The sequence below is a fragment of the Pezoporus occidentalis genome, unplaced genomic scaffold (genome assembly GCF_034315485.1).
Source record: "Pezoporus occidentalis ecotype Australia unplaced genomic scaffold, CSIRO_AGI_Poc_V1 ctg6, whole genome shotgun sequence".
Taxonomy (NCBI): Eukaryota; Metazoa; Chordata; class Aves; order Psittaciformes; family Psittacidae; genus Pezoporus; species Pezoporus occidentalis.
In genome coordinates, this window is record NW_026915943.1 from 4,793,394 (window position 1) to 4,817,888 (window position 24,495).

The 24,495-nt window shown below is 40.0% G+C and overlaps 1 protein-coding gene across 9 annotated transcripts in view; it reads left to right on the plus strand.

The window, feature by feature from the left end:
- The window catches only part of PICALM (phosphatidylinositol binding clathrin assembly protein), a 74,948-nt gene that overhangs the window by 37,808 nt on the left and 12,645 nt on the right, over positions 1-24,495 (plus strand). For 2 of the 9 annotated variants that reach the window (XM_062639146.1, XM_062639148.1), the window contains exons 5-19: positions 530-623; positions 1,120-1,231; positions 2,533-2,639; positions 3,829-3,870; positions 4,566-4,651; positions 5,843-5,966; positions 6,308-6,444; positions 8,464-8,564; positions 13,340-13,489; positions 15,901-15,981; positions 18,561-18,668; positions 19,532-19,663; positions 19,752-19,782; positions 21,319-21,418; positions 23,361-23,384. In XM_062639146.1, coding sequence (XP_062495130.1) covers positions 530-623; positions 1,120-1,231; positions 2,533-2,639; positions 3,829-3,870; positions 4,566-4,651; positions 5,843-5,966; positions 6,308-6,444; positions 8,464-8,564; positions 13,340-13,489; positions 15,901-15,981; positions 18,561-18,668; positions 19,532-19,663; positions 19,752-19,782; positions 21,319-21,418; positions 23,361-23,384 — 1,429 coding nt within the window. Of the gene's footprint in view, positions 1-529; positions 624-1,119; positions 1,232-2,532; positions 2,640-3,828; positions 3,871-4,565; positions 4,652-5,842; positions 5,967-6,307; positions 6,445-8,463; positions 8,565-13,339; positions 13,490-15,472; positions 15,557-15,900; positions 15,982-18,560; positions 18,669-19,531; positions 19,664-19,751; positions 19,783-21,318; positions 21,419-23,360; positions 23,385-24,495 lie in introns of all 9 variants that reach the window. The other 7 variants (XM_062639147.1, XM_062639154.1, XM_062639155.1 and 4 more) reach the window with 6 other exon arrangements.

A 24,495-nucleotide genomic window follows, 5' to 3' on the forward strand; every position in this document is an offset into this window, starting at 1 on the left:
CTGAACAATTCATAAAACAACCAAATACTCCTAATCAGCCATTAAAAGGAAGTGTTGTGTAGTCTATAAACTTTCTGGTCTTGAAAAACATTGCCATGTTTGTTTGGTCTTTCTGACTGCTTTTAGTTGCAAAGAAAACCATTCAAACTGACACAAAATAACCATCGGATGATTGGAAAAAGCATAGGTAAAAATGAGCTTCAGAAATAATCTTCAGAGAATTGTTTTATGTTTACCTGATGCATCGTATCTCTGCTCTCTATATATATTTCTGAGCACTATCAGTTTAATTTCCTCTGAATAAAAACTCATCTTGGATTCATATTTTGGCCAAACAAGTTGTTGCTTTCATACACTCTGGTTATTACAGTTGTATTGGCTAGACAGCATTCCTGAACACCAGAATGCCTGCTTTGAATGGCAATGATTTAAATGTTCTCTGATGACCTATTTTATTTTCTACATTGTTTCTCAGTAACAATTGACTTCAAAATTCAGGTGAAGAATGTTCTTTTGTTTTGTCCAACAGGGCTGATGGGGTGATGAGAACGATGAGCACAGAAAAACTCCTAAAAACTGTACCAATTATACAAAATCAAATGGATGCACTTCTCGACTTCAATGTAAGTTTAGCAATATATGCACGTCTCATGTATACTGCTGGCTTTGTACAAACCTGCACAAGCTTGTAAAATAGGTCAAGATTAAAGGTTTTGAACATGCTTCCATGTTATCTGCACAGCTTAAAGAGCACCAAGTGTTTTCTTCATTGGTATACTTCCAAGAAATCAGAAGAAAACAAGTATTTGCTCACTGGAGAGAATGCCTCATGCTAAGTTAGTGTTTGTTGTGTATTCTTACTGTATAAGAATTGTTTGTTCATTTAAAAGTTGATTGTTTCTGCCCTCTGTCTTATAGTTAGTTAACATTAGTTAACAAAAATATGTGCCAAAATGATTTGATTTGAGCCTGTGTTGATGTGCTGTGCTGCTATTTTCGACTAATAGCCCATGAGATGAATGGAAAGCATGCCTTGGGATAGAGAATTGGAGTTCAACTAGAAGTTTTCCAATAAGGGATCAATTCAGTTAAATTAACTTTGTTTTCTGATCTTCCTAGGTCAATAGCAATGAACTTACAAATGGTGTAATTAATGCTGCCTTCATGCTCCTCTTCAAAGATGCCATTAGACTGTTTGCGGCATATAACGAAGGGATTATTAACCTCTTAGGTAAATATAACTGTTTTCTGCAACATTAAACTCTGGGGAGGATGCTCAGTGAGCAATTACGAAGAGCTGTAATTCTGAGAAGTTGAAATAGTCTTACTGTGAAACATCAAAATAAATCTGAATTGGAAATAACACCAATATTTCCAAGTCTTTTTCTGTCCAATTGCATTTTCCATTGCACTGTACACAGGGATGGGTAAAGTTGTGAAAGTGAAGCCAAGTCAGGATTTTCTTCACTTGCACTGCTTTATTGTGGGTTTGTTGTTCCTTTTTTTTGTTGTCTCATTGAAGTGCTTGCAAACCTGAATCATGATATTGATGGGCTTTTTTTCCTTTAAGAAACAAGATCAGGTTTTGTTTCTTTTTAAGTGGAATAAGCTATGGTCAGTTACAAATTCGCAGTCACACCATCTGTGATTGTTTAGCTGTTGAAATTTGAATGTTGCTTGGTTTTAATGATTGATTGGTTTCTGTTTCTAGAGCATATCTTCTGTTTTAAGGGGAATTGCAAATTCAGGGTTCAGGCCCTTTCACTTGCACACACACTGGAGATGCAGGGGAGCCTAAATTTGAAAGTAATCTGTTGGTTTGCTTGGTTTGGTTGTATTCTGTGATTGGAGCAAGCTGCCTGATTGCTGGTGTTACCCTGTGCTTGCAAAATGGAAAGCAAAATCAGAATTAGTAAAGGACTGTCTGAAGCCTGGCAGTCTGAAGCCCTTGTCTACTTCTCTTCCCTCAGTAAGAATGAGGACGCAGTTGCTTTCATTCACATTTGGAGTGAAACTTAATACAGAAACAGGCCTTGAAAGTGCTAATTCAAGGAGAGTGGGACCCTCTTGCTTTCAGTTTTGTAATCAATTGCACCTTGTTGTAGACCACATTGTAACAAGAGGCATCAGTCTGGCAGAAAACATCCAAATCTTGACTGATATGAGGCCACTGGAACAAAGTAGATGTCTGACTGCCAGGTTGTAAAATCACCTTATTTCAACCAAGACGATGAATTTGCATTTCCTTGGGTGACCTATTCTTAAATTTGATTGTCCTCTTCAGGGTGGTTATGCTTTTGTGAGATCTAGTACCTGCAAGGTAAGGTGTTTGCATGCATGTGAGCATTAGCTTGTGCTCGATGGAGCTTCTGTCACTTGGTGCAAGTTAGGCATAGTGACCTCTGCAGTTAACATAATCAAACAGATCTGCAGGCTGTTTTCAGTTTGTCTTGGTTTATATGCTTTGACTTCGCATATCCTTTGCAGAATGCTTGGTTTCTCATTTAATGCAAGTATTCTCACTCTTTGTAGAAAAATACTTTGATATGAAAAAGAACCAGTGCAAAGAAGGCCTTGATATATATAAGAAGTTCCTCACTAGAATGACACGGATCTCAGAGTTCCTTAAAGTTGCAGAGGTAAATGTCAGTTAGCCAATATTTAAGTCAATATATAAGCCAATATCATGCCTTGTATCTGGAATAGCTTATACAAGTGCTCATTTTCTCATAAAGCAGATATTCTTTCCTTCCAGCCTAATTGCAGTTCCATCAAGGGCCACCTCATCAGCCTCTATCCTGGTGATTAGTTCATTTGAGGGCTGTATTGAAAAGCTGAGTGCAAAATAATTACTGTTTTATCTGATGGAGATATATAAATATGCATTCTAAAATGTCCTTGGCTACCTAATAATTGTGAGCTTTCTTTGAAGAATAACTTTGTTTTGAAGGAAGTCCCATCATGGTAATTCGCTGCTTTCTATGATTCTAGCTGTATTCTAGTTGGAAACCTGCAATTCTGCCATAGGTTTTAGATGAAATAACCACTCACAAATAAGAAATTGAGGGAAATGAATGAACATGGGAGTGTTCTTTTAAAGATATCTTGGCTACAGGTGTGTTCACAGGGGGAAAAGCTGTTACCTTGCAAAATATTGTATTGTGGTTCTTTTTTCACTGTAGTTACTCTGTTGTGTTCTCATTTCTGAAGTGTTGCGGAATTGATATAGTAATAGGATGGAATTCCTCAGCTGAAGTGTGCTTCTGTTCTTGTTTTGCTTTCCTTCATTATTCATATATCTCTTAATCAAGCCATAAAGCTTGTCTCAGAGTCTGTCCTGACACAGTATCTGTAGCAGAGATAGATACTATCTTCAGTTGAGAGTATTAATCTTTCTATCGTAGCAATATATCCTGTTGCAGAACATTTTAAGTTTGATCTGCATTTTAGAAAACAGCTGCTTCACAGAACTTTGAAGGTTCTTTGTTTCAGCAAATATATGCTCTGGATCAGTAGGTCTGAGAGTTTGCCATGAAAATTGTGGGATAGGCAAACTTCTTTAGGCTTAGAACTCCGAAACACTTGATTCTTACTGTTTTATTTTAAGGTGGTATCTGTTAAAATCTGTAACATGCCTACTTCAAATGCATATACATTTAACAGAAGAATTTGTTATAACTAACTATTATAGAGTTCAGATTGTGGAGATTTAAAATGTATATGGACAGCTTTGTGCCTTTTACATCATGTTAACGTTGTTTGATTTTTAAGCATCTCTGCCTTTAACAAAAGCAAACCGGTTCATTTTGCTCGTTTGTTTTATTACAGCAAGTTGGAATTGACAGAGGAGACATACCAGATCTCTCACAGGTAGATAAGCCTATTATGCTTGCCAGTACATGTCTGTTTGGGGTTGTATAATCAGAAGAACTTGGCATTATGGTCTGGCACTTACGCTTTTTTATGTGTCTTGTCACCGAGTTATTTCCAAGTTTGTGATCAAATCCAAACCCTGTCAGAGCCTGGCTTTTATATGCAGTGATCTGTTGTTAAATATTCTACATCATTTCTGTCATAGTCTGAGTTTTAAGACAACCTTATTTCTGTTGTGCTTGAAGACATAATTAATATCTGTGAGTTCACATCATGAAGCTTTTACATGATATGAGGAAGTTGTGGTTTTTGGTTAAATGCCCACTTAAATCATTGTGAAGGCTTGCAGAGTGTGTACGTAGAAATGACTTTAGGTACAATTTCCTTTAGTGCCTCTTGAAATACTGACTGCTTCCGATTGTCTGCTTGCTGCTTCCCAGCTGTTGATTTTAACATCTCTTGACATATTTGAATACCTACTGGTGAGTCATTATGCCAGAGTAATGTAGTGAGGAGAGTACATCACCTGGTATTTTAGGTAATTCAATATGTGCAGGATGCCAAGATGTGGTGTAAGTATCCCGAGCCATTGTATCAGTCACCCTACAGTTGCATTCTCTCAAAGTCTTTTAACTACTGATTTTCTTCGCCTTAGATTCTTCAAGTCTGTTCCTGAATGTCTCTCTTTGCAGGCACCGAGTAGCCTTCTTGATGCTTTGGAACAACATTTAGCTTCTCTAGAAGGGAAGAAAATCAAAGATTGCACAGCTGCAATCAGGTGCTTATGCCCTTGTCCTTTTAAACATTGATTTGAATGTGAAATCCATTATAAACTAAGGTTTGCTTAGGCTATATTGTATTAGCAATGATAGAAAAGCAAGTTGTTGTATCTTTTGCTGAGTAGCTTTTTCCAGGTCAACAGAACTAGAATCTGAGGAACTGTAGTCACTTGCTGTAGAATCCATCATGTCGTAGTTATACTTTTAACACCTAATCTTAAAGTTCTGAGGAGAAACTAAGTTCTTTGTCCGTTTGCAGCCTGCAAATGCTAATTTTGTGTTAATAATTACACTCTGTAAGGTATGGCGCATTTAGACTCTTAATATCTTCAGTTTAGTCCCTTTTCTGTCAAAAGCAAGAAAATGCTTCCAGAAGTCCTTACATTAAGAATGGATTTTTAAAGTAATTGGGGATTAAAGCCACAGTGCCTATAGTAAAAGGTACTCACTGATTTTGCGGGCTTGCTGAAACACAAAGTGCACTCTAAAGGAGCCCTCCAGGCAACTTCATTGTTTAAATTTTAAAAAGCTTAATATAGGGGGGAAGACCTGCCCAATTCAAAAGCATTTCTTTAATGCATGTTCAGAAAGTAAAGCACTAATATATGTTCTTCTTATAGCAGTGACAATATTAGGGGTGAGCTCTGTTTTATCAACTACTTGTCAGAGTACTTGCTTCCTGTTGTAAGAGTTTGTTTTAAAAGTTCTTTCAGATCTTTTTTGCACACTCTTAAACATGATGATAGAGTGCAAACTTTTCCTGTGGGACATGCTAGGTGTATGGATAGTCCCTTAACTAAACCTGTTTGAATTAGCAACAGTTTGAATTGGAGCCCAGATTATCAGATATTCCCATGTGTCTATAAATAATGCCATTTTAGGCAAACAGAAAAAGAGCAAAGGCTTCAAACATGATTCTGTGCTGCAGTTTGGAGGGGAAATATTTAAGGGGGAAAATCCCCAATCCAGTGTAAAAGAGTAGATAGCATGATTTCTAGGCATTTTCACTTTGCAGTTCATATGCCGTATCTTATTTAAATTTACCACTTTGTATTGTACGTGTAAGATATAATTAATGTTATAAAGGAGTTAAGGAGGAGACTGGGTGGATGCCAGCGAGGAGTTCTCTAGGTGTTCCTGTCACGTGTCACCTATTAACAGCCAGCTTTTCTCCTGTCCAATTACTTTAGGGCTATCACGCTTTTCGATGCAGTGTCTTCCCTTGCAAACACAGACCTGTTCCTTACAAAAGTAGATGAAAGGGAAAAACAAGCTGCATTAGAGGAAGAACAGGCTCGCTTAAAAGCTTTAAAGGTAAGCTTACAGAGTTTTAAATTGAAAATGCTTCCCCTGTGTTCTTGTGGATAGCTTGATGAGATTCTTAAAGGAGCAAAGGATAAAAACAGAGTTGTTAATACTGAATATGTACTGTTGGCAAGTGCTGGAAGGACAGTCTTATGTGCATACAGCATACAATTTGGGGGGGGGGGGGTGTTGATGAAATGGTTTCTGAAGGATTGGTGGCACCACTGACTCTGGTAACTATAAGTAGCTGTCACTAGTGTGTGGGATAAATTAAAAGCTTTACTCACCTCCGAAGTCAGATATACAAATGCTGTTTGTGGATTTCTTATGCCAGCTCACTTTCCCAACAGGAGCAACGTCTAAAAGAACTTGCAAAGAAACCTCATACCTTTTTAACAACTGCAGCTTCTCCTGTGTCTACTGCAGCAGGAAGCGTAATGACTACACCAGCCATTGATGTTTTTTCTACCCCTAGCTCTTCCAACAGGTATGCTTCACTGTGGGTTGCACTGCAGCTAGTGGTCCCTCTGTATTTCTGCTGTAGAATGTACATTGGTTGGGTATAGATACATTAGTGATGTGGTATCTTACAGTGTTGAACCTTACACACATTCATTTGGGAAAAGCCAAATAGAAGTTCAGTTTGGGAGATCAAAAAAGATGATACTGAATTTCATGTTGCAGTTCTAGGTCTTTGCAAGTAGAGTAGTAACAAATGTTTGTGGTAGATTTTCAGAGAAAGGAAAGCCTGAAACAGGGTTTGAAAGAAGAGAGGCAGGTTTTGCAGTCTTAAGTTCTATCTGGGACATCTCTGTCTGCAAGGACTTGCAAAGATAGTGCAAGAGTGCTCGCTGTACGCTAATCCTTGTCTTTGACTAGCAGGAACTGTTGGTGTGAGAAAGGGTGTGATCTTCATTGTGTAAAATACCTGTCAAATCAAGCAGTTGCAGAAGGTGACAGCCTTCTTTCCCCGTTACAAAGCTACTGTATGAAACCAATGCATGCAAAATAGCTGAATCACATATAAGGAGCTAGAGAATGTCAGTGTTAGTAACTGAAAGACTTCCTTGGAAAAAGATGTTCTTTCAAATTGCTTTTTAGAGGCCAGAAATCCTTGAAATGGGTGTATGCTTTGGACTGGTAACTTGAATATCTGATCTTGCTTTTTAAGAGGTCTGAAACATGGAAACATCTGATAAAGCTTCTTCAAACAGCCAGAAATGCTACATGGTGAAGACAAGAGCATTTTCTTCTGAAAGAACAAATGCTAGTTTGTCTTCATGTTTGAATTCAGTTGCTGGCAGTATGACTGCTATGAGCAAAGAGCAGATTTTATAGCAGGAGCTGCCACGCAGGGGATGTGCTGGGTCATGCATTCAGTTGCTTGCTATTAGACGCAATGTGTCCAATTAATCCCTATTATTAACTTGAACAAGCTTTACCTTGAAAATGATCTTGGTTCTGCTGCTGATGTTACAGGGCTGTGCCAGACCATGCTGCTTTTTACTAGAAGCAGTAGTGGCAAAATGCAGGTTGAATCACTGTGGAAATGAAATAGTAAAAACTTAATGAGACAAATGATTGGGTCAGCAAGAGAATATAGAGAGGTCCAGGATGTCACTACCAGCCTTTAAACCCTGGTGCCAATGTAAGTTTCAGTGATGCTTGGATGCCACAGTAACTTAGCTTCTGTACGCACTAGCAGCTTTATGTGCACATTTTGGCTCATTTTGTGTGGTGAAAAGTTTTGGGTGAACACCAGTACTCATTTTTTTACTTTTTTGCTTTTTCCAAGGCAAATCCAAAGTATGGAATTAACTTGCTGCGGGAGGCTGAATTTTACTGTTTCTGTTTGGCTCTTGAAGTCACTACAGCAGTTGTATAAAGACTTCACTCTTCATTTCCATGTGATGTTCTTAGGTCTCAGTTTGGTTTTCAGTAGTCTAAAATGTGTATCTAAATGAGTTGTCACTCACATGACTCAGTGTGATCAAGTGTTTCAAGGTTTCTTTTCTTTTGCCTTCCCCAAAGTTCCTTAGTAGATATAAGCCAGTTTATCACCACTGGTTGATAGTGGAAAGGTGGGAGTTGTGAAATTTAGGTGTAACATTTGGTGCTGCAGCCCGTTAGAGTTCATTCTCAGTCTGCCTTTGTCATGGTGCAGGGCTTTCATGAGGTTGTTTATAAGTTGCTGAAGGTTGCTGAACATAACATGCTCTAGCCCCGTTGTTGGACTGAGAGGAAGATGCGAAGACTGATTGTCTTTATGTCTTAGACAGCTTTGACAAAATTCACTTGGCATCACATAGAACTATAGTGGCTTTATTAACAGTCTTCTACAGAACTGAAAATAGGAAATACACCAGACTTTCTGATTTTGGCTTAGTTCAAAGTTTATTCTGTAACAGCCACTTTGTAATAAAGCTTTCCTCGCCACTGACAGCCACTAGCATTTGCAATGTATTGAAAATCGCTGTAGTTCAAACAGTTGTATTTATCTTTGTAGCACTTCAAAGCTGCCAAATGATCTGCTTGATTTGCAGCCAACTTTTCAACCATCTGTACATCCTGTATCTGCTGCTCCACAAGTAGGAACTACCTGGGGAGGTAAGAGCTCTGAATCTAGTTAATGTTCCAATTGCTGTGGCCCTGTCCCTGTAAATGTTTGCCCTAGTCTGTGAGCTGTTTCTTTCTTAAAGACAGTGATCTTGCAAAGGCAAGCTACAGGGGAGCAGAAAAAGTGAAATCTGGGTATGGATTAAATTAACACAGCATCTGGCGATTACAGAGAATATGAATATGAAAGTTCTTAATGGCAGAGTTACTTTAATTGTTGACCAGCTCTGTATTCATGAATCATATAGGAAGGTACAGAACCTTAGCTGTGAGAAGTCAGTTCTGTGAGGTCTGCCACATACCCCATGTTGCACACACAGGAACTTGAATGCAGAATTTTCTAATACACATTTTAAACTTTGTCTAATGTTCAATCAAATTTGCAGTGAAAATAAGCACCATTTGGGGGATGCCTGATAGGAGGCAGTTGACAGCTATGCATAGAAGGAAGGAAAAGCTGGAGTTAGTTATTGAGAACAACGCAAAGCACCTCTTTACAAATTCTGTGCTGTATTTCACTTACCTACAAAGGCAAATTAGCACAAAGCTGTGGTTGGATGTCTAGAAGAGACAAAATTTATATGGAACTCTTTGCTCTGAACACCCAAATTATTGTTGTGCCCAGTTACTAGGATGGACTGAGACATTAGATTGTCATATTGACACACGCAAGTCTTTAAACCAAAGAGGTAAGCAAGAGCATTCTAGAAAGTCATGTTACTTCAAGATTAGTTTGAATGCCAGAGCATTTAGTCATTTACTCAAAGCTGGTTTTCTCTTTGCTGCTTTGCAGTGTTCCAGAATACTTCTGGTCCTGGTAACATTGCCTTACCGCACCATTGGTTATACTGCTGGAGGATTAAAAATCTCTTATGAAGATGTTTCTTTTTACTTTTCTGCATAAATAACACTTAATAAAATAGTCAACTTGTGAACTGTGTGGCTCTTTCCAGATCATGTTTCTTTATAAATCAGATGCTTGCAAAAATGCTTTCTTTTATGATGTGAAAAATTGGGAGTTGCTGCTTCAGAAAGTTTTGTGGGCATCAGAATGATCCTGTTTGGAATTTTACTTCACTATTCCTTTCTTCTGAGCTATAGCTTTCCCTAAACATCTTTCCAGTCATCTAATACAGTGTCATAGTAAGCAGTGTATGTACCCTACTTTCCTATTTACTTTTGCTGTGTGTACTCTCTGTATCTTGCATTTGTTTGTAGGGAAATAACACACAATTTTGATAGACAGAGGCAACACTAATATAAGTGGGAGCTTCAGAATAAATCAAGTAGTTTACTTGGCCTTTAGTTTTGCTGAGCAGAGCATCTTTTGAGAGATGCAGTGAGGAGCATATTGAGTTATGCATACAAATCTCAGTGCTTAATAGGCTTTGATTTTAGAAATGGAGAAAAATGTCTTGGCTCATCTTGTTTGCTTTCTGGGAAGCATCTTCCGTTTCAGCTTCTGTTTGTTTCATGGGTGAGAGATAAAAGGGGAATTATCTTCCTCTCAAAGGTCACATCACAATCTAGCGTTTCTTTATGAACCTGAGTCTGAAAGTCTGTGTTGGTTCAATGTTGTGTTACTGCTGGTAAAAGTCTTCAGTAACAGTCAGTGATCTATCTGCTTATTATTGGAACATACCTAAATACTTCTAAGACCTCGTTAACTGTGAAAAATCTGCTGAAATTTTAGGCTAAAACTTCTGGAATCACCATTTTTGTGTTATTTTCATCAAAGCAAAACCAAATCTCTTCAGCCTTGTAGACATGACCACTCACTTCACACAGGTGAGGTAGATAAGAAGTGCTTTCCACATTTTACAGATGGGGAAATCAGAGCGGTTAACTGACTTGTCTGAAGTCATACAGCAAGTCAGTGGCAGAGCCAAGAATGGAACCTGAACTATTTCCAGTCCTGTGCTCTACCCAGTGCCCAGCATCCCTCCCTTAGGTAATTTTCTGACATGATGATGTTTGTATTTGGTGTACATGGTGACTTTGAGAACAGAACATCAGACCACCTATGACTTGCAATGGACTAAAATCAGTTACTGTTAAACACTTCATGCAGCAGCTCTTAGGTGTGTTATAAAAGGGTAAACTGTTCCAAAAACATTATATTTGCCTTTTGCCTTGTGCTTCCAAAGCTGTTAAAGCTCACAAGGGTAAAAACTCCCAGAGGATGAGTTCTGTAATTGTATGTTTTCACTTTACTTTTCTCAAACTGTAAGAGGTGCCACTGAAAAGCCTTTGTCGTTGTTCTCTCAGGTAAAATGCTTCTGGTGGGATAACTTGAAGGTTGAGGTTTGCAAAATTCAAATTACTCTTTTAAATGCACCTGAATTATTAATGCCTAATGATAGCCTGAAGGTGCAGAGGAATTCCATTGACACCAGCAGCTGCCATGTGCATTCAAGGATGAAATTGGGCTTTAGAAACATTGAGGTGCTGCTGTAAGGAGAGACAGCGATTTTTGGAATCGGAATAAACAAGGCTATAAATTACCCAAACCCAGTGAATTTTCAGTTACCGTTTTCATAGCATTGGCAAGTTTGAGGCTTGGACAAGATTGAACATGCTGAATGAGAGTCAGAATGAGGCAGATGAGCAAAGAGTCTGAGAACAGATGGCATTTCTGAGATGATCTTGATAATGTGAAGTTGTATTGCATTGTCTTACTAGTCAAAACACATGGAACTCCATACACAACCTTGGATTTGTGAGCAGAAGTAGTATGTAGTGATTTTCCTGTTGAGTGCATGTGTGAAATAATTCCACTTGACCGTAGTTTCAAACAAACCAGGTTAAAACTTTTTTGTCCTTCTTGGCTTCTTTTATGTTATTATATCTGAGCTGTTCATTGGGGTTGTTTGGAGACCATTCAAGCTGTGTCTGCTATATTTGCCAGCTGTCAGTTAGTACTTAAACTTCAGAAGCAAAACCAATGTATTAGTTCATTATCATGGGCTGATTAGTATTGTTATTTCCACACTACTTGTTTGGATTCTTTCCAATTACAAGGAGAACCGGAAGAATCAGAAGAATGTGAAGCAGCAACAGAAAAAAGCAAGCGGGAGCTGGTGAAAGGATAATCTGACCTGGTTGATTGTCACATCTGTTTATTCTACAGCTTCAAGAATAGCATTCAAAGGAGACAGTGGTTTTAAGCAGTGATTTCAGAAGCAAGGACTCGGGTTTAGGTGATCGTTGATTGGAATGCTCACGAGTGGATTAGGTGGTAGCATTACCATCTGAAACATATGACAGCAATACAAAACTTCGTATTGTCTCTTACAGATACTATGTAAGCTTATTCCACTTACACTTCATTCAGTGTTGGACACTGTCTTTTTGCAGACTGAATGATTTAGGCGGCCTTTTAAGGTACTTTGCTCATTCTTACAATGGAGCCAAGCAATCTGGGAGAGCAGTCAGGTCTTACTAAGGTATCTTGAGCTTGCAGAGAATCAAAGTCTACGTTAAGCCTGCAAAGAATAACGCAGTCCTGGTTTGAAAATTTCATTTTCTTTAGCAGTTGCATTAACCTAAAGCTGCATGTTATCAAGCAGGTTCTGTGGGATTCAGAGCTACGAGTCAGGGGTCAGATTCAGGGAAAGAAAATAATTCTCCTGTGAGGATGGCGAGGCACCAGAGAAGCTGTGGCTGCCTCATCCCTGGCAGTGTTCAAGGCCAGGTTGGAGGGGCCTTGGAGCAAGCTGCTCTAGTGGAAGGTGTCCCTACCCATGGCAGGGGGTTGGAACTGCATGAGCTTTAAGGTCCCATCCAACCCAAACCATCATCTTCCTTATCTCACTAGTGAGTTCTCGAGTTTTCCATCAGGGATCTGTGTGCTTTAATGCCAGACAGCTAAACCACAGCTCCTTCTGCCAACAAGTATTGTAGCTGCCTTTTGTATCCTGCTTAACTGTTGAATTCTGGAGTACAGGAGTATTTTAGCTTGGCAGCTGTATCCGTCCTCAGGAGAACATATAACCCTCCTATATCCCTTGGGATGTGGCTCGCCTAGATCTGTGTTTTCTTCATCCCCCAGTAGGATCCAACAGGTTTTCAATAAGGAACGTTTTCCTCATCACTGCTCACAGGATTTTGCCTCCTTTTATATCCACAACAAGCTTGTTACTTGCTGATGCCGCAGGTAGTAAGGAAAGGGCTTTAGTCCCGCATGCTACCTTGGCATATTCATAGCTCTTGAAGATGTCGCAATGCTCAGTAACAACAACAGCAAAGTCCACAAACACAGTTTGAAGAAAGAGAAAATGCAGCTCTGTTGGTTTTGTCTGTTCAGGTTTTAAAGCTATCCTCAGCGTGGTATTGCATCGAATCCTTGCTTTGCACCTGGGCTTCGGTTACGCTGAGAAGCAGTCTCTCCTCCAGAGAATTCATTGCAAGCGTCAGGATATGACTTAGTGAACCAAGAAGTGAGTGTATTTAAAGAGGAATAACATATTAATTTCCAGTACAAAACACACTCGGGAAGAAGCACAGCTTATATGACCAAGGTGGTATTAATGAGAAAGCAAAAAAGGAAATGTGTAACTAATACCTGTAGTATTTTTCTTGAGCAGAGAACAGGTAATACTGGACACCTTGAAAATGGAAACCAGGTCATCCCAAGGGTAGGGTTGTCAGGCAGCAGCTATACTTCCTAGACTCCTCATAACTCTTACTCTTCTATACCTAGGAAGTAGCATGTAACTAAATTCATCTCCCTTTTCTTCTTTCTCTTGCTCTCTGGAATTGAACAGATCCTTTTTCTGCTACTGTTGATAGTGTTGATGATGCCATTCCAAACCTAAATCCTTTCCTTACAAAAACTAACGATGCTGCTCATCTGTCTGTGTCTTCTGAGGTATCTACTTTCACCAGTAGGACACCCACACATGAAATGTTTGTTGGTAAAGTACCATTTTAAACTAATTTCTTATTTCCTAAAACAAACTAACATTATTTCAGTTTCTAAACTATATTGGTGGGGCCTTTCAGAAACTGAAAGCTGGTCATTTGGGGCTGATTTTGTGCTATGATTTAGTAACTGTGCCACAAAAATGGAGTTAAAATCCTTGCTTGGCTGCCTAAATGGGATTCTACCTGATGTAAAGGAACTTAGTTCTAGTTAGAGCAGCTGTTTGACTGTGGTTCTATGCATAGGAATTTTGAGGTAAAATACATGCCTGAGAAGGAAAAGAAGATGCTGCTACTTTGTTCCTTAGGTTGAAATGTTGCTTTTAGGCTTTTTAACATAGGAGCTTAATCTGATGGGTTTGGAAGTGGATGTTTCCCCCCCAATCACGCTGACATTAACAAAACCAATAAAGCCATGCACATTCTGGTGCATGGTCTCCTCAAACCCTTTGCCTACAAGGCAATAAACTAATGATTCACCTCTTTAAACCTGTTGAAATCTTCCTTTGGAGGTGATTCAGCATGGCTGTTGTATAAGAAATCCTCCTAGCATTTCTGCTGGTGCAGCTGCATAGTAATTTGATTACTTTTCAATATGAAGAATTAAGTTGGCTTTCACAGACTAAAAATCAATTACTTACATGTCAGTTCTGTTCTTCAGCAAAGCCGCATTTAAAGGTAATTGTGCTGAACCACAGGCTGGCTTTTTGCTGGTTGAACCCCAGTAGAATTGATCACAGAAGAATCTAGACTCTTATAACAAAGAGATCTTTATGTGCTCTGCTCTGATGAGACCCCACCTGAAGTACCTGAAGCATCCAGCTCTGGAGTCTTTAGTACAGGAAAGATGTGGACATGTTAGAGAAAAGAGCCATAAAAGTGATCAGAGGGTTGGAGCACTTCAATGAAGAGAGGCTGAGAGTTAGGATTGTACAGCCTAATGAAGAGAAGATGCTGGAGACACCTTACTGTGGCCTTTCAGTTCTTAAAAGGGGCCTATAGGATAGATGGGGAGAGACGTTTTAGCAAGGCCTTTTGCAATAGGATGAGATGTGATGGTTTTAAATTAGAAGGGGGGAGATTCAGGCTGGATGTGGGGAAAAAGTTCTTTACAATGAGGGTGGTAAAACACTGCCACAGGCTGCCCAGAGAGGAGCCGGATGCACCATACCTGGAGACATTCAAGGCCAGGCTGGGCAGCCTGGTGTGGTTGAAGATGCCCCTGCTCGTTGCAGCAGGGTTGGACTGGATGAGCTTTGAGGATCCCTTCCAACCCAAACTGTTCGATGATCTCTGGTACTTGTTAGCAGAGATAAACCAAGGGCTCTCTTTAGAGACATTCATGCCCTCTATAGTTTGTCACCTTAGTGACCACGTTCCCTAGCTTGTGTTTGGTTAGGGAAAAGAGAAAACAAGCAAGACCAAGCACAAGAACTGTCGTTGTGAACTTCTCTACACAATTCCCAGGGAGGTTTAGTTGGCTGAGGCAGCAGTGTAAGTACTGTAAGGTGGTACTATGGCATAATAAACTGTCAGTTACATTCTAGAGGCTAATAGAGAGAATGATTAGAATTAGTATTTGAAATTAGAAGCAGCGTTAATTAATAATTAATAGAATTATTATTTGAAATACAGCTGGATTTAGTAAGGTTATTGTTCAGTCAGATCAGTTTCCTCTCCATAATTTGTTCTGCAGTCATACAAAAGGTTGGGAATAAGCAGCCTGGAGGGGTTTTCTGGCACTGACTGGATTTTGTAGTGTTCAGCACATGGGAGCCCTGAAGTCACTGGAGGTGGATGGCATTGCTACATTGCATTCCCTTCCGATGTCTCATTCTCTAAAGATACATCTAGACCAAAGTGTGACTTCCTGGTAGACACACGTGTGATATATAACTGCAGTTTTAGCTATAGCACAAACAAGGTGCTACGGCAAAGTGAATGTGGATTTAAAATAACTCTTTCTGGTTCTTTAGATCATTACAATCCGTTTACTCAACTAAATCCCTTTGTGGCAACCAAATATGAATCTACTATTGGGCTGTGTCCTTATACTTCAGGTATAAGAAAAATGCCTTGAAGCTTTTACACTTATTCCTTTCATGAGTGTAAAAGATGGCATTTGCTTTAAAAGAAAGGTATTTATCCTAATATAGCTGTAACTTTGAAACCATGCTTTCCCCTTTTGTGTTATAGATAAATGTAAATCTGTTTCTCACTGTATGTGTGATGCGTATTGATTTCATTCCATCGGTTCTATGTTATCAGTGTATATGTGGATTTAATAGACTGACCTGAAATACGGTTTTTGAATAGCAGATGAACAGTGTATCTTGCTTCTCTTTCTGTAACTCTTCCTCTTCTCCTTTCCTGGCTTTCTCTCTTGTGTGATACGCCTTATCAGACTCTTTTTGTGGTCCTCAAGCTTACTCTAATGCTTCTCATTTCCGCAATGAGCCTTCTTCCGTAGCTGGTCTATTTGGAGGTAGGTAATGGGATACAGCCTTTCCACAAACACACGAGTTTGGATATGTTGTGTGCCTAGAACTAGTAGGCATGTTGTTGGCTACAGAAGTGCATTATTGTAGCCGCTCCAGCTTTCATTCGTGTGCTTGTACAAGGTGCATTGTCACAAATGGTACCTGTTTTTTTCAGTTAATGCTAAACTAAGGCTTATTTAGTCTAAACATGAAATGAGTATCTCTCCATTTCAGGATTTCTTACAGCTTATATGTTGCTACGTACCACACAACCAACCTGCATGTTAAAAGTACCTTCTTATTTTCCTCTGTCCCTTTGGTTTTAAGGCAAAGGGATTGGGATGTTCTTGCTGCTTGTGGTGTTTTTGTTGATATATCACTCTTAAACAGTGCACTAAGCGAGCACAAAGCTTTACAACACAACTTGAGAAAGAGGTATCTGCTGCATTAAACTACAGCCTAATCATTTGTGCAGCTGTGTAACACCTGTATAGTGACCCAGTACTGATGCTGGCTCTGGAATGCCATCTTGACAGCTGCTGGACAGGCTGTGGGCTATGGCAGATGATGATCTATCTAAACCAGGGTGAATAAGGAGTGTCAACATTATTGCTATACAAGGTTTAGGAATACCTTCAGTAAATGGTTTCTGGAAGAGTTAGTTCTTAAAAGCACTGTAAAGTCACATTTTGGTTTAGAGTCTTTGAATAGAAATTAGCTAGAGTCATTTGACGAAAGGTTAAATACTGTGTATGACTCTGTTCCCTTTGTTCCATACCCAAAAAGCAGGATTAGTTTCTGTCAAGTCTTGGCCTATTTTCTTAAAGGAACTCCACTAAAATACTGACCTTTGCACCTTTCAAAACATCCATTTTCAGAGGAAATGCCCTGGGCTGGTGGTTGATACCGGGGCAGGATTTGATCTCGTTCAGAGGCTGATTCAAAGGAGACCTGTGTATTGTTTTGTCTTCTGGCTTATCTCATCTTGTTAGCTTTGTAAAGCTTGAAACTTCCTAAATTGTGAGAGCAGGAAACTCAGCTTGTATCAGTTAAGGCTGTTTCCCTAAAGAAAAATAGGAGCTATTGTAAGTCAAGTTTTCTATTGGTACAGGCACGGTTTTAAGAGTTGCAGGACATCCCATCAAAGGAATTCCTACCCGCAGTTCAGAGTCTCTGAAATGGCTTGTTACAACTTGACGGTATACCCTTGTCCTAAAGATACTCATTTTGGTTTGTTGATTATTTACTCCCTATCACATTACTGCTTCCCATGTTTTGCTATATGCTCTTTCATTTGCTTTTAACGAAAAGTACACTGTTGAAGTTAACTTAGCGATGGATGCTTTTAAGTTACAAGGGGTATGTTCCTTTCCGACAAATAGGAAGGAACAGGTAATCCAAATGACTGTGACATTTATGTTCAAGGATAGCATCCTATAGTTATTAAAGTTTTAGGTGAAATGTGACTTATTGGAGGAAAACAGCAAGATTGAGATGAGGTGCTGTCACAGCAAGCTAAATGAAGTCCAAGTATTCTTCATCGGTTGTTTCTGTTCACTGCGATGTTTTACTGCTGAATTGTGATCCTTTTATTTCCCTTTATCCTCAACACTTCTGTTAGAAACCAAAGAGCTGGTTTACAAGCTGGCATTTCTTTTCAGATAAAGTGATAATTAGTTCTGCAGTTGCCTGAATATCTGGATGCTGGACATACACTCCTGTGTGCATGACCACATAGATAACGTTAAAACCCGCAGTTCTGGAAGCAAATCAGCATTTGATTCCATATTATTGAACTATCAGTTTAACACTGCAGAACATTAGAAGCAATGTTTTGTACTGCAATAAATGTTCACACTATTGAAAAGAATAGTGTATTTGGAGAACAATGCCTTGGAGATACCTGGAAGGAGACAAGAGGAGTACTTCAGACAGGAATAAGAGTCAAAACTTGGCTTCAGCTACCCATCTCTTGCCGTAATTGCTAGAAACGTATCTGCAAAACATGTCACCTGCAAAATGTGTGTCAAAGAAACCCTAAATAAGCACTATGAAAATAGTGCTTATTTAGCACCTAAATAAGCACTGTTAGTATTCAGAATATCTAATCAAAGGCATTACTAGTCAGGCACTTTGAGATGGTTTGGGTCTTACTCCAGTTGTATCTCAAGAGAACTGCTCAACTAATGTACCATGTGGAGGGAATAATCTTCAAACAGATTCTGTGCAAACCAGCTTCTTTTCCTGGGGAAGCATGGTGATTATTTCCTTAGTAACTTTACTGTAAGTACTTGGTGAAAGAATAAGGAAGATGTGAATAGTTAATCCAGAGATTTAGCAGTTTGGGAAAGGAGTGGGGTTTTATATGGCCTGTTCTGTCCAGTTTTTGAGACAGAACCTTTCACTGGAGGAGTAACTCCAAATAAGCTTCAACTAAAGTGCTTCCAGCTCTTTCCGTTACATACTTCTCGGTGTCAGGGTGTAATCTGGACCTTAAATACTCTGCATATTTGCCTTGCATAAAGAAGGTGGATTCATGGGAAATGCTGTATAAAAACATTCAACTTCTTTCTTTTTGCCACAGGGTTCACTCCATCTCCTGTTGCTCAACCACAGCCATCAGCTGGCCTTAATGTCGACTTTGAGTCTGTGTTTGGAAACAAATCCTCTAATGTTGTCCTAGACTCTGGTGGTAAGACACTTACTGAAATAGATGACATAGGTCCTGACTTTCTTTATTCTTGAGGTATAGATCTCTTACTATGACTGTTTCAGCTGCAGAAAGCTGACTTTAAAAGGGCAATGGCAGCGTTCTTCATCAAGTTTTTCTTTATTAATCAAAGGATTTTTCCTTACACACTATTTCTATGTGCACCCTGCTGAAATACTTACATTGATTTCCTTCACTTCAATGTTTTGTGCATTAAAACCTCACACGGTGAACAGCCTTCGTTTTATGTGCTGTCCGCTGAAATCGAGTCTGTATTTGTAGCGTGTGGTTTGAAGAGGTAAAGTTGCACCTTTATTTTATGTATCTGCAATACATTTCCTTCTTTGTTACTTTTTTGATGTTAAGATTATATCGGAAAATGATAAATTAAGCAAGGTACAGAGTTAATTTGGATTGTAGCCATAGTTCTCTGTTCTTTTGAGCATCTGGGAAGCAAATACTTCTGGTCTTTTGACACTGGACTCTTGACATCAGATTCTTCTTGGGCAAAGCAGTGACCCACTAAAAGCAAATGCAAAGACTTTTTATAAGATTGCAATGCTTGCTTTATTCTTTGGTTTCTATTTTGATTGGTTTGCTGTCATTGTGAATCCACTCCATGTAAAATTGATGCCACATAGGTTAAACTAAAGAAGTGAACAGTCTTTTCTGTAGTAAATACCTCCTTTATCAAGAGGCATAAGTTTCATCCTTGTGTAGTGTAGCATCATTAGGTTGAATGTTGTATTCTAGCTGTTACGTTGAACTTGCTGTCTAATTGGATGTCATGACATTCATGGGAGGCCTGGGATTCAAATCACTTATTCTCTGTTTATCATTCCCAGGCTTTGATGAGCTGGGTGGTCTCCTAAAACCAACAGTGGCCTCTCAAAACCAGAGTCTTCCAGTTGCCAAAGTACCACCTAACAAACTAGTGTCAGATGACCTGGATTCATCTTTAGCTAATCTTGTAGGCAGTAAGTATTGAACTATTAACATAGAAATACTTACTTAATTCTTTTAAATGAATAGAACTTCAGTGTATCTTTTTCTACTTTGTGACAGATTTGGGCATTGGGAATGGAACTACTAAAAAGTGAGTATCCAAAATTGAGCATTTCTATTGATAGTAAATTTTTATAGCAGCAAAGTTTCAAACTTGTGCATTAGAACATAATGGTAACCTACAGAGCATGTTTCGGGTTGTACTTGGTTTCTCATACAAAGTATTATGAATTATTGAGAGCTATTGGAAGGTGGCTGAAGACTAAATGGTAATAATAGTGACCACAGCAGGCAAGACGTCCTCCTGTTTCTGATTCCTTTCAAGCTTTGTGTATTTAGGAGGGGGCTGTAAGGATGCTGGGGAGGACTCTTCATTAGGGACTGTAGTGATAGGACAAGGGGTAATGGGTTAGAACTTAAACAGGGGAAGTTTAGATTGGATACAAGGAAGAAGTTCTTTACTGTAAGGGTGGTGAGGCACTGGAATGGGTTGCCCAAAGAAGTGTAAATGCTCCATCCCTGGCAGTGTTCAAGGCCAGGTTGAACAGAGCTTTGGGTGACATGGTTTAGTGTGAGGTGTCCCTGCCCATGGCAGGGGGGTTGGAACTGGATGATCTTAAGGTCCTTTCCAACCCTAACTATTCTATGATTCTGTCATTCTATATATATAGGAAATAAGTTCATCATAATGTTTGTAGTTGCAGGTAATCTTTGCAAGTCTTAAATGCTTTAAATGCTTAAATGCTTGTGTGATCTGAGTGTGTGCAGAGCTGTGTTAAAGATTATGCAATTACAGCATCCAGCTTGTGGTTGAGCTTTAGACAAGTGGATTTTGAAGCAGGGTGTATTGTAGCATAGTGTACATGTATAGCAGCAAAGGTGAGAATATGATTGGCAAATGTCAGGCTTAGCAGGATCATCTGTGCCAACTCTGAAATTCACAGATCTATGCACTTGCTCCTAACTAAACTACCTTGACCCAAGGAAAGTCAGCTAGACTGGCTTCCATGTACTGGGGAACAGTTGGGGCTGTTCAGCCTGGAGAAGAGAAGGCTGCCTGGAGACCTCATAGCAGCCTTCCAGTATCTGAAGGGGGGCTATAGGGGTGCTGGGGAGGGACTCTTCATTAGGGACTGTAGTGATAGGACAATGGGTAATGGGTTCAAACTTAAACAGGGGAAGTTTAGATTGGATATAAGGAAGAAGTTCTTTACTGTGAGGGTGGTGAGGCACTGGAATGGGCTGCCCAGCGAAGCTGTGAATGCTCCATCCCTGGTGGTGTTCAAGGACAGGTTGGACAGAGCCTTGGGTGACATGGTTTAGTGTGAGGTGTCCCTGTGCATGGCAGGGGGGTTGCAGCTAGATGATCTTAAGGTCCTTTCCAACCCTAACTATTCTATGATTCTGACTTGACTGAGCTTAGGTAAAGCTGAGCGGGCCTGTGTTGAACCTGACTTTTCTAGGCAGTTGAGAAGCTGTTGAGATACCTTTTATAAACTCCTTTGCTAAATGAGCTGCTTCTCTAACAAAAGAAGCCAGGTTTCTATGAGGAATTGGTGTTTACCTAAGGGAGTTTTATAAGAAAATCCAATGTTTCCTAACAAACCTTTACAAACTTTATTTGAAGTGATGTAAACTGGACTCAGCCAGGTGAGAAGAAACTAACAGGAGGTTCCAACTGGCAACCCAAGATTGCACCTACAACTGCGTGGAACGCCCCAACGCTGGTAAGCAAATGCTTGTTTTAAAGTAGTGAGCTTCTTTCAACTTAAGTATGTGGGGCTGATGTGTAATGGAGGAGTTTGAAAGTGTTCTATAGCTGCAGGAAAGGGTAGTAGAAAATTGACAAAGTGGTCAGTTTGAGATGTTTGTGCTACTTGTATTTGTTAGCTGTGCTGTTCTAGTAGGTAACTTGTGATGTGACATACACAAGTTCAGCATAAACTTCAGTAGTGTTTGACCAGCCTCTCTCATGGCAAGATAGCATCCTTTGTGTTTCACTGACAAGGGCCTGTAGGGACAGGCCAAGGGGAATGGCTTTAACCTGCCAGAGGGGAGATTGAGATGAGCTCTTAGGCAGAAGCTCTCCCCTGTGAGGGTGCTGAGATGCTGGCACAGGGTGCCCAGAGAAGCTGTGGCTGCCCCATCCCTGGCAGTGTTCAAGGCCAGGTTGGACACAGGGGCTTGGAGCAAGCTGCTCTAGTGGAAGGTGTCCCTGCCCATGGCAGGGGTTGGAACTGGATGAGTTTTAAGGTCCCTTCCAACCCAAACCATTCTGTGATTAAAGGACATAAAACTGAATTATGGGAGATTTGGAGTGCCCCACATTTCAGTCTAAAAAAATAGAGCATGAAAAGTACATTCTTCAGGTGCACCGATATGTCAAGTATGTCTCCATTACACCTTAGCCTGCTCTGGGGCTGATAACAGACTAAGATTAATCCCCTTGATACATGTAAAGTTGTCTGTGCAGTGATTTGGGCTATAGCTTTCTTAATGTGCATAACTACTGCTTCCCTGCCCTGATGTCTGCAGTTGTTTTTAAGACATGTCAGTTTTGGTGATCAGCTTCATGGTGTCTATCGTAGCAGGTAGTACTGGTGAGGATTTTGGGGTAGCAGGTAGAGCAAGGGTTCTCATTACATGTCAGGAGTTCACATGAGTAGATTTCACAATGCTAACAGAACAGTTTTGCATGTGAATCCTACTTATCCTCTCACCAGTGACCTGGAGAACGGTACACGGACAGAACAAGTAACAAAACGCCCCTGATGGTTTATTGCATCTGACTGTGACTGGGAGAGGTTGAATGTGCAGCATAATAATACACCACTGTGGGTTTGGAAACAGAGCACTTGTCTCCATAGATCCACCACCTCTTCCCTACTGGGTGTCCCATATGATAGGATCATACTGTGTTTGTGTTATGTAGGGAGATGTAGATTAGATATTGGGAAGAAGCTCTTCCCTGTGAGGGTGGTGAGGCGCTGGCACAGGGTGCCCAGAGAAGCTGTGGCTGCCCTGTGGCAGGAGGGCTGGGACTGGATGAGCTTTAAGGCTTCCTTCCAATCCAAACCATTCCATGAGTCAATGAGTCAAGCTTGTGGACCTCACTGGAGGGCATGTAGATACTGAAGAAACTGCAGCTACTCACCTGCTCTAATGACTGGTGGTTTACTTGTGTGCTTGAATCTGTTTAATAACTCATGTCTTTGTATATACATCTTCTTGTGATAAGTCATTACCTCAAACAGCCTTTATTAGTAGAGATACTGTTGAGACACTTCTCTGCCTGTGAAACTGTTCTATTAACCTAAAAATCTTGAAACAGAAATTAAGGGGGGGGTGTGTTGAAGTTTGTTTTTCCTCTGCTGGTCTATTTATTGTGGAGTTGCTGCTGCTTGCTAAATAGATATGCTTTTGAACATAAGGCTTGGCAAAAAGGCATATACCAAATAAATGGACTGTGCAAACCAGCTACAATCCTAATAACAGCGACAGTATCACAGGTGTCTGTTGTCTCAGCGAATGACTTGAATTACAAGAACGTGTCAGGGTAGACAATGTATTTGTGAACTAAAATGCTCTCTGTGTTTATTCCGTTGTGTAAGTATTTGCTTCTAATCCAGTGTTATTGCATTATGTAATTGTTCTCCCTGGGGAATACAGAATGGCATGCACTTTCCACAATACGTAAGTGAAACAACCCACAGCCTTTTTTTGCAATCGACTGGCATGCTGATATTAACCACTGCTCTTGCAGAACCTCATAACCTTCCTGCTATTGACACATCTCTCATTTTAAAATCTTTGGTGTGCCAAAGAATCGGAGCTTTCCCTAGCATACACCAACTCCATAGGTGGTCTGCGGCCTCTTGACTCGAATGATGGCATGGGAAACACTGAGATGATTTTTTTTTCCTTGCTTTAAACTGTCCCATTTGCTGCCAGAGAGCTGGGGTGTGCGTGTCTGTGCTGCCTTTAATGCACTTGGTGAATTCTGAATGAAGATCAAAATGTTTGTGTTTGAATAACTGCATGAAACCTCGTGGGCTTCTGTTATACTTGGCACTTTATCCACCTGGATGGGTAGATCTTGACTGGTTTTCACGTTGTTTTAAGCGGGGAGAGACCAATATATCATTAATGCTCAGGTGGAATGAGATCCATGCTGACAGCTTACAAAGGCAGGCAGTAACCTGTGCTTGCCGTCTGAGGAATGCAGTCTCTCCTTTCAAAGGAGGTCTTTTCTTTCTGTCAGTAGTGATATTGGTCTTTCCCTGTGCTCTGTTCTGATTGCAGGGTAACTCTAACTGAAAGGATGGTGGGTCTGAGCACTCAAAGCTGAATTCAGTCAGCATGTTTGTGTAGCAGAAGTATTTGCAGGGTAGTTTGACCAGCCTTATGAAATAGATGGATAGTACATGGGCTAGATAATTCTTGCTTGGGGAAATCTGTTCCAATGGCAATTGAAATGCCAGGGACTGGCTACTATGTCTGAAAAGGCAGCCGATACCTTAGAACTGAATTCAGCAGCAGCTTTGCTGATGTCCTGCTCTTGATGTTACAATTGACGTGCTTTAATTAATCCAGTATTCTTAATGCTTTGTCACTTACCTCTTCTCTGTATCAGTAATCTGTGTACCAAGAAATGCGTATTGTCTTTGCCTTGTCACAAACAGTAATCCCCACAGCAACAGCGTGGAAATTGGACTCTTAAAGGAGAGACTAAGAGGAGGTAGAGTGGATAGACAGCAAGTTACCTGCATATTTATATAGGCTGAAAGAAAACCAAACCTTCCTT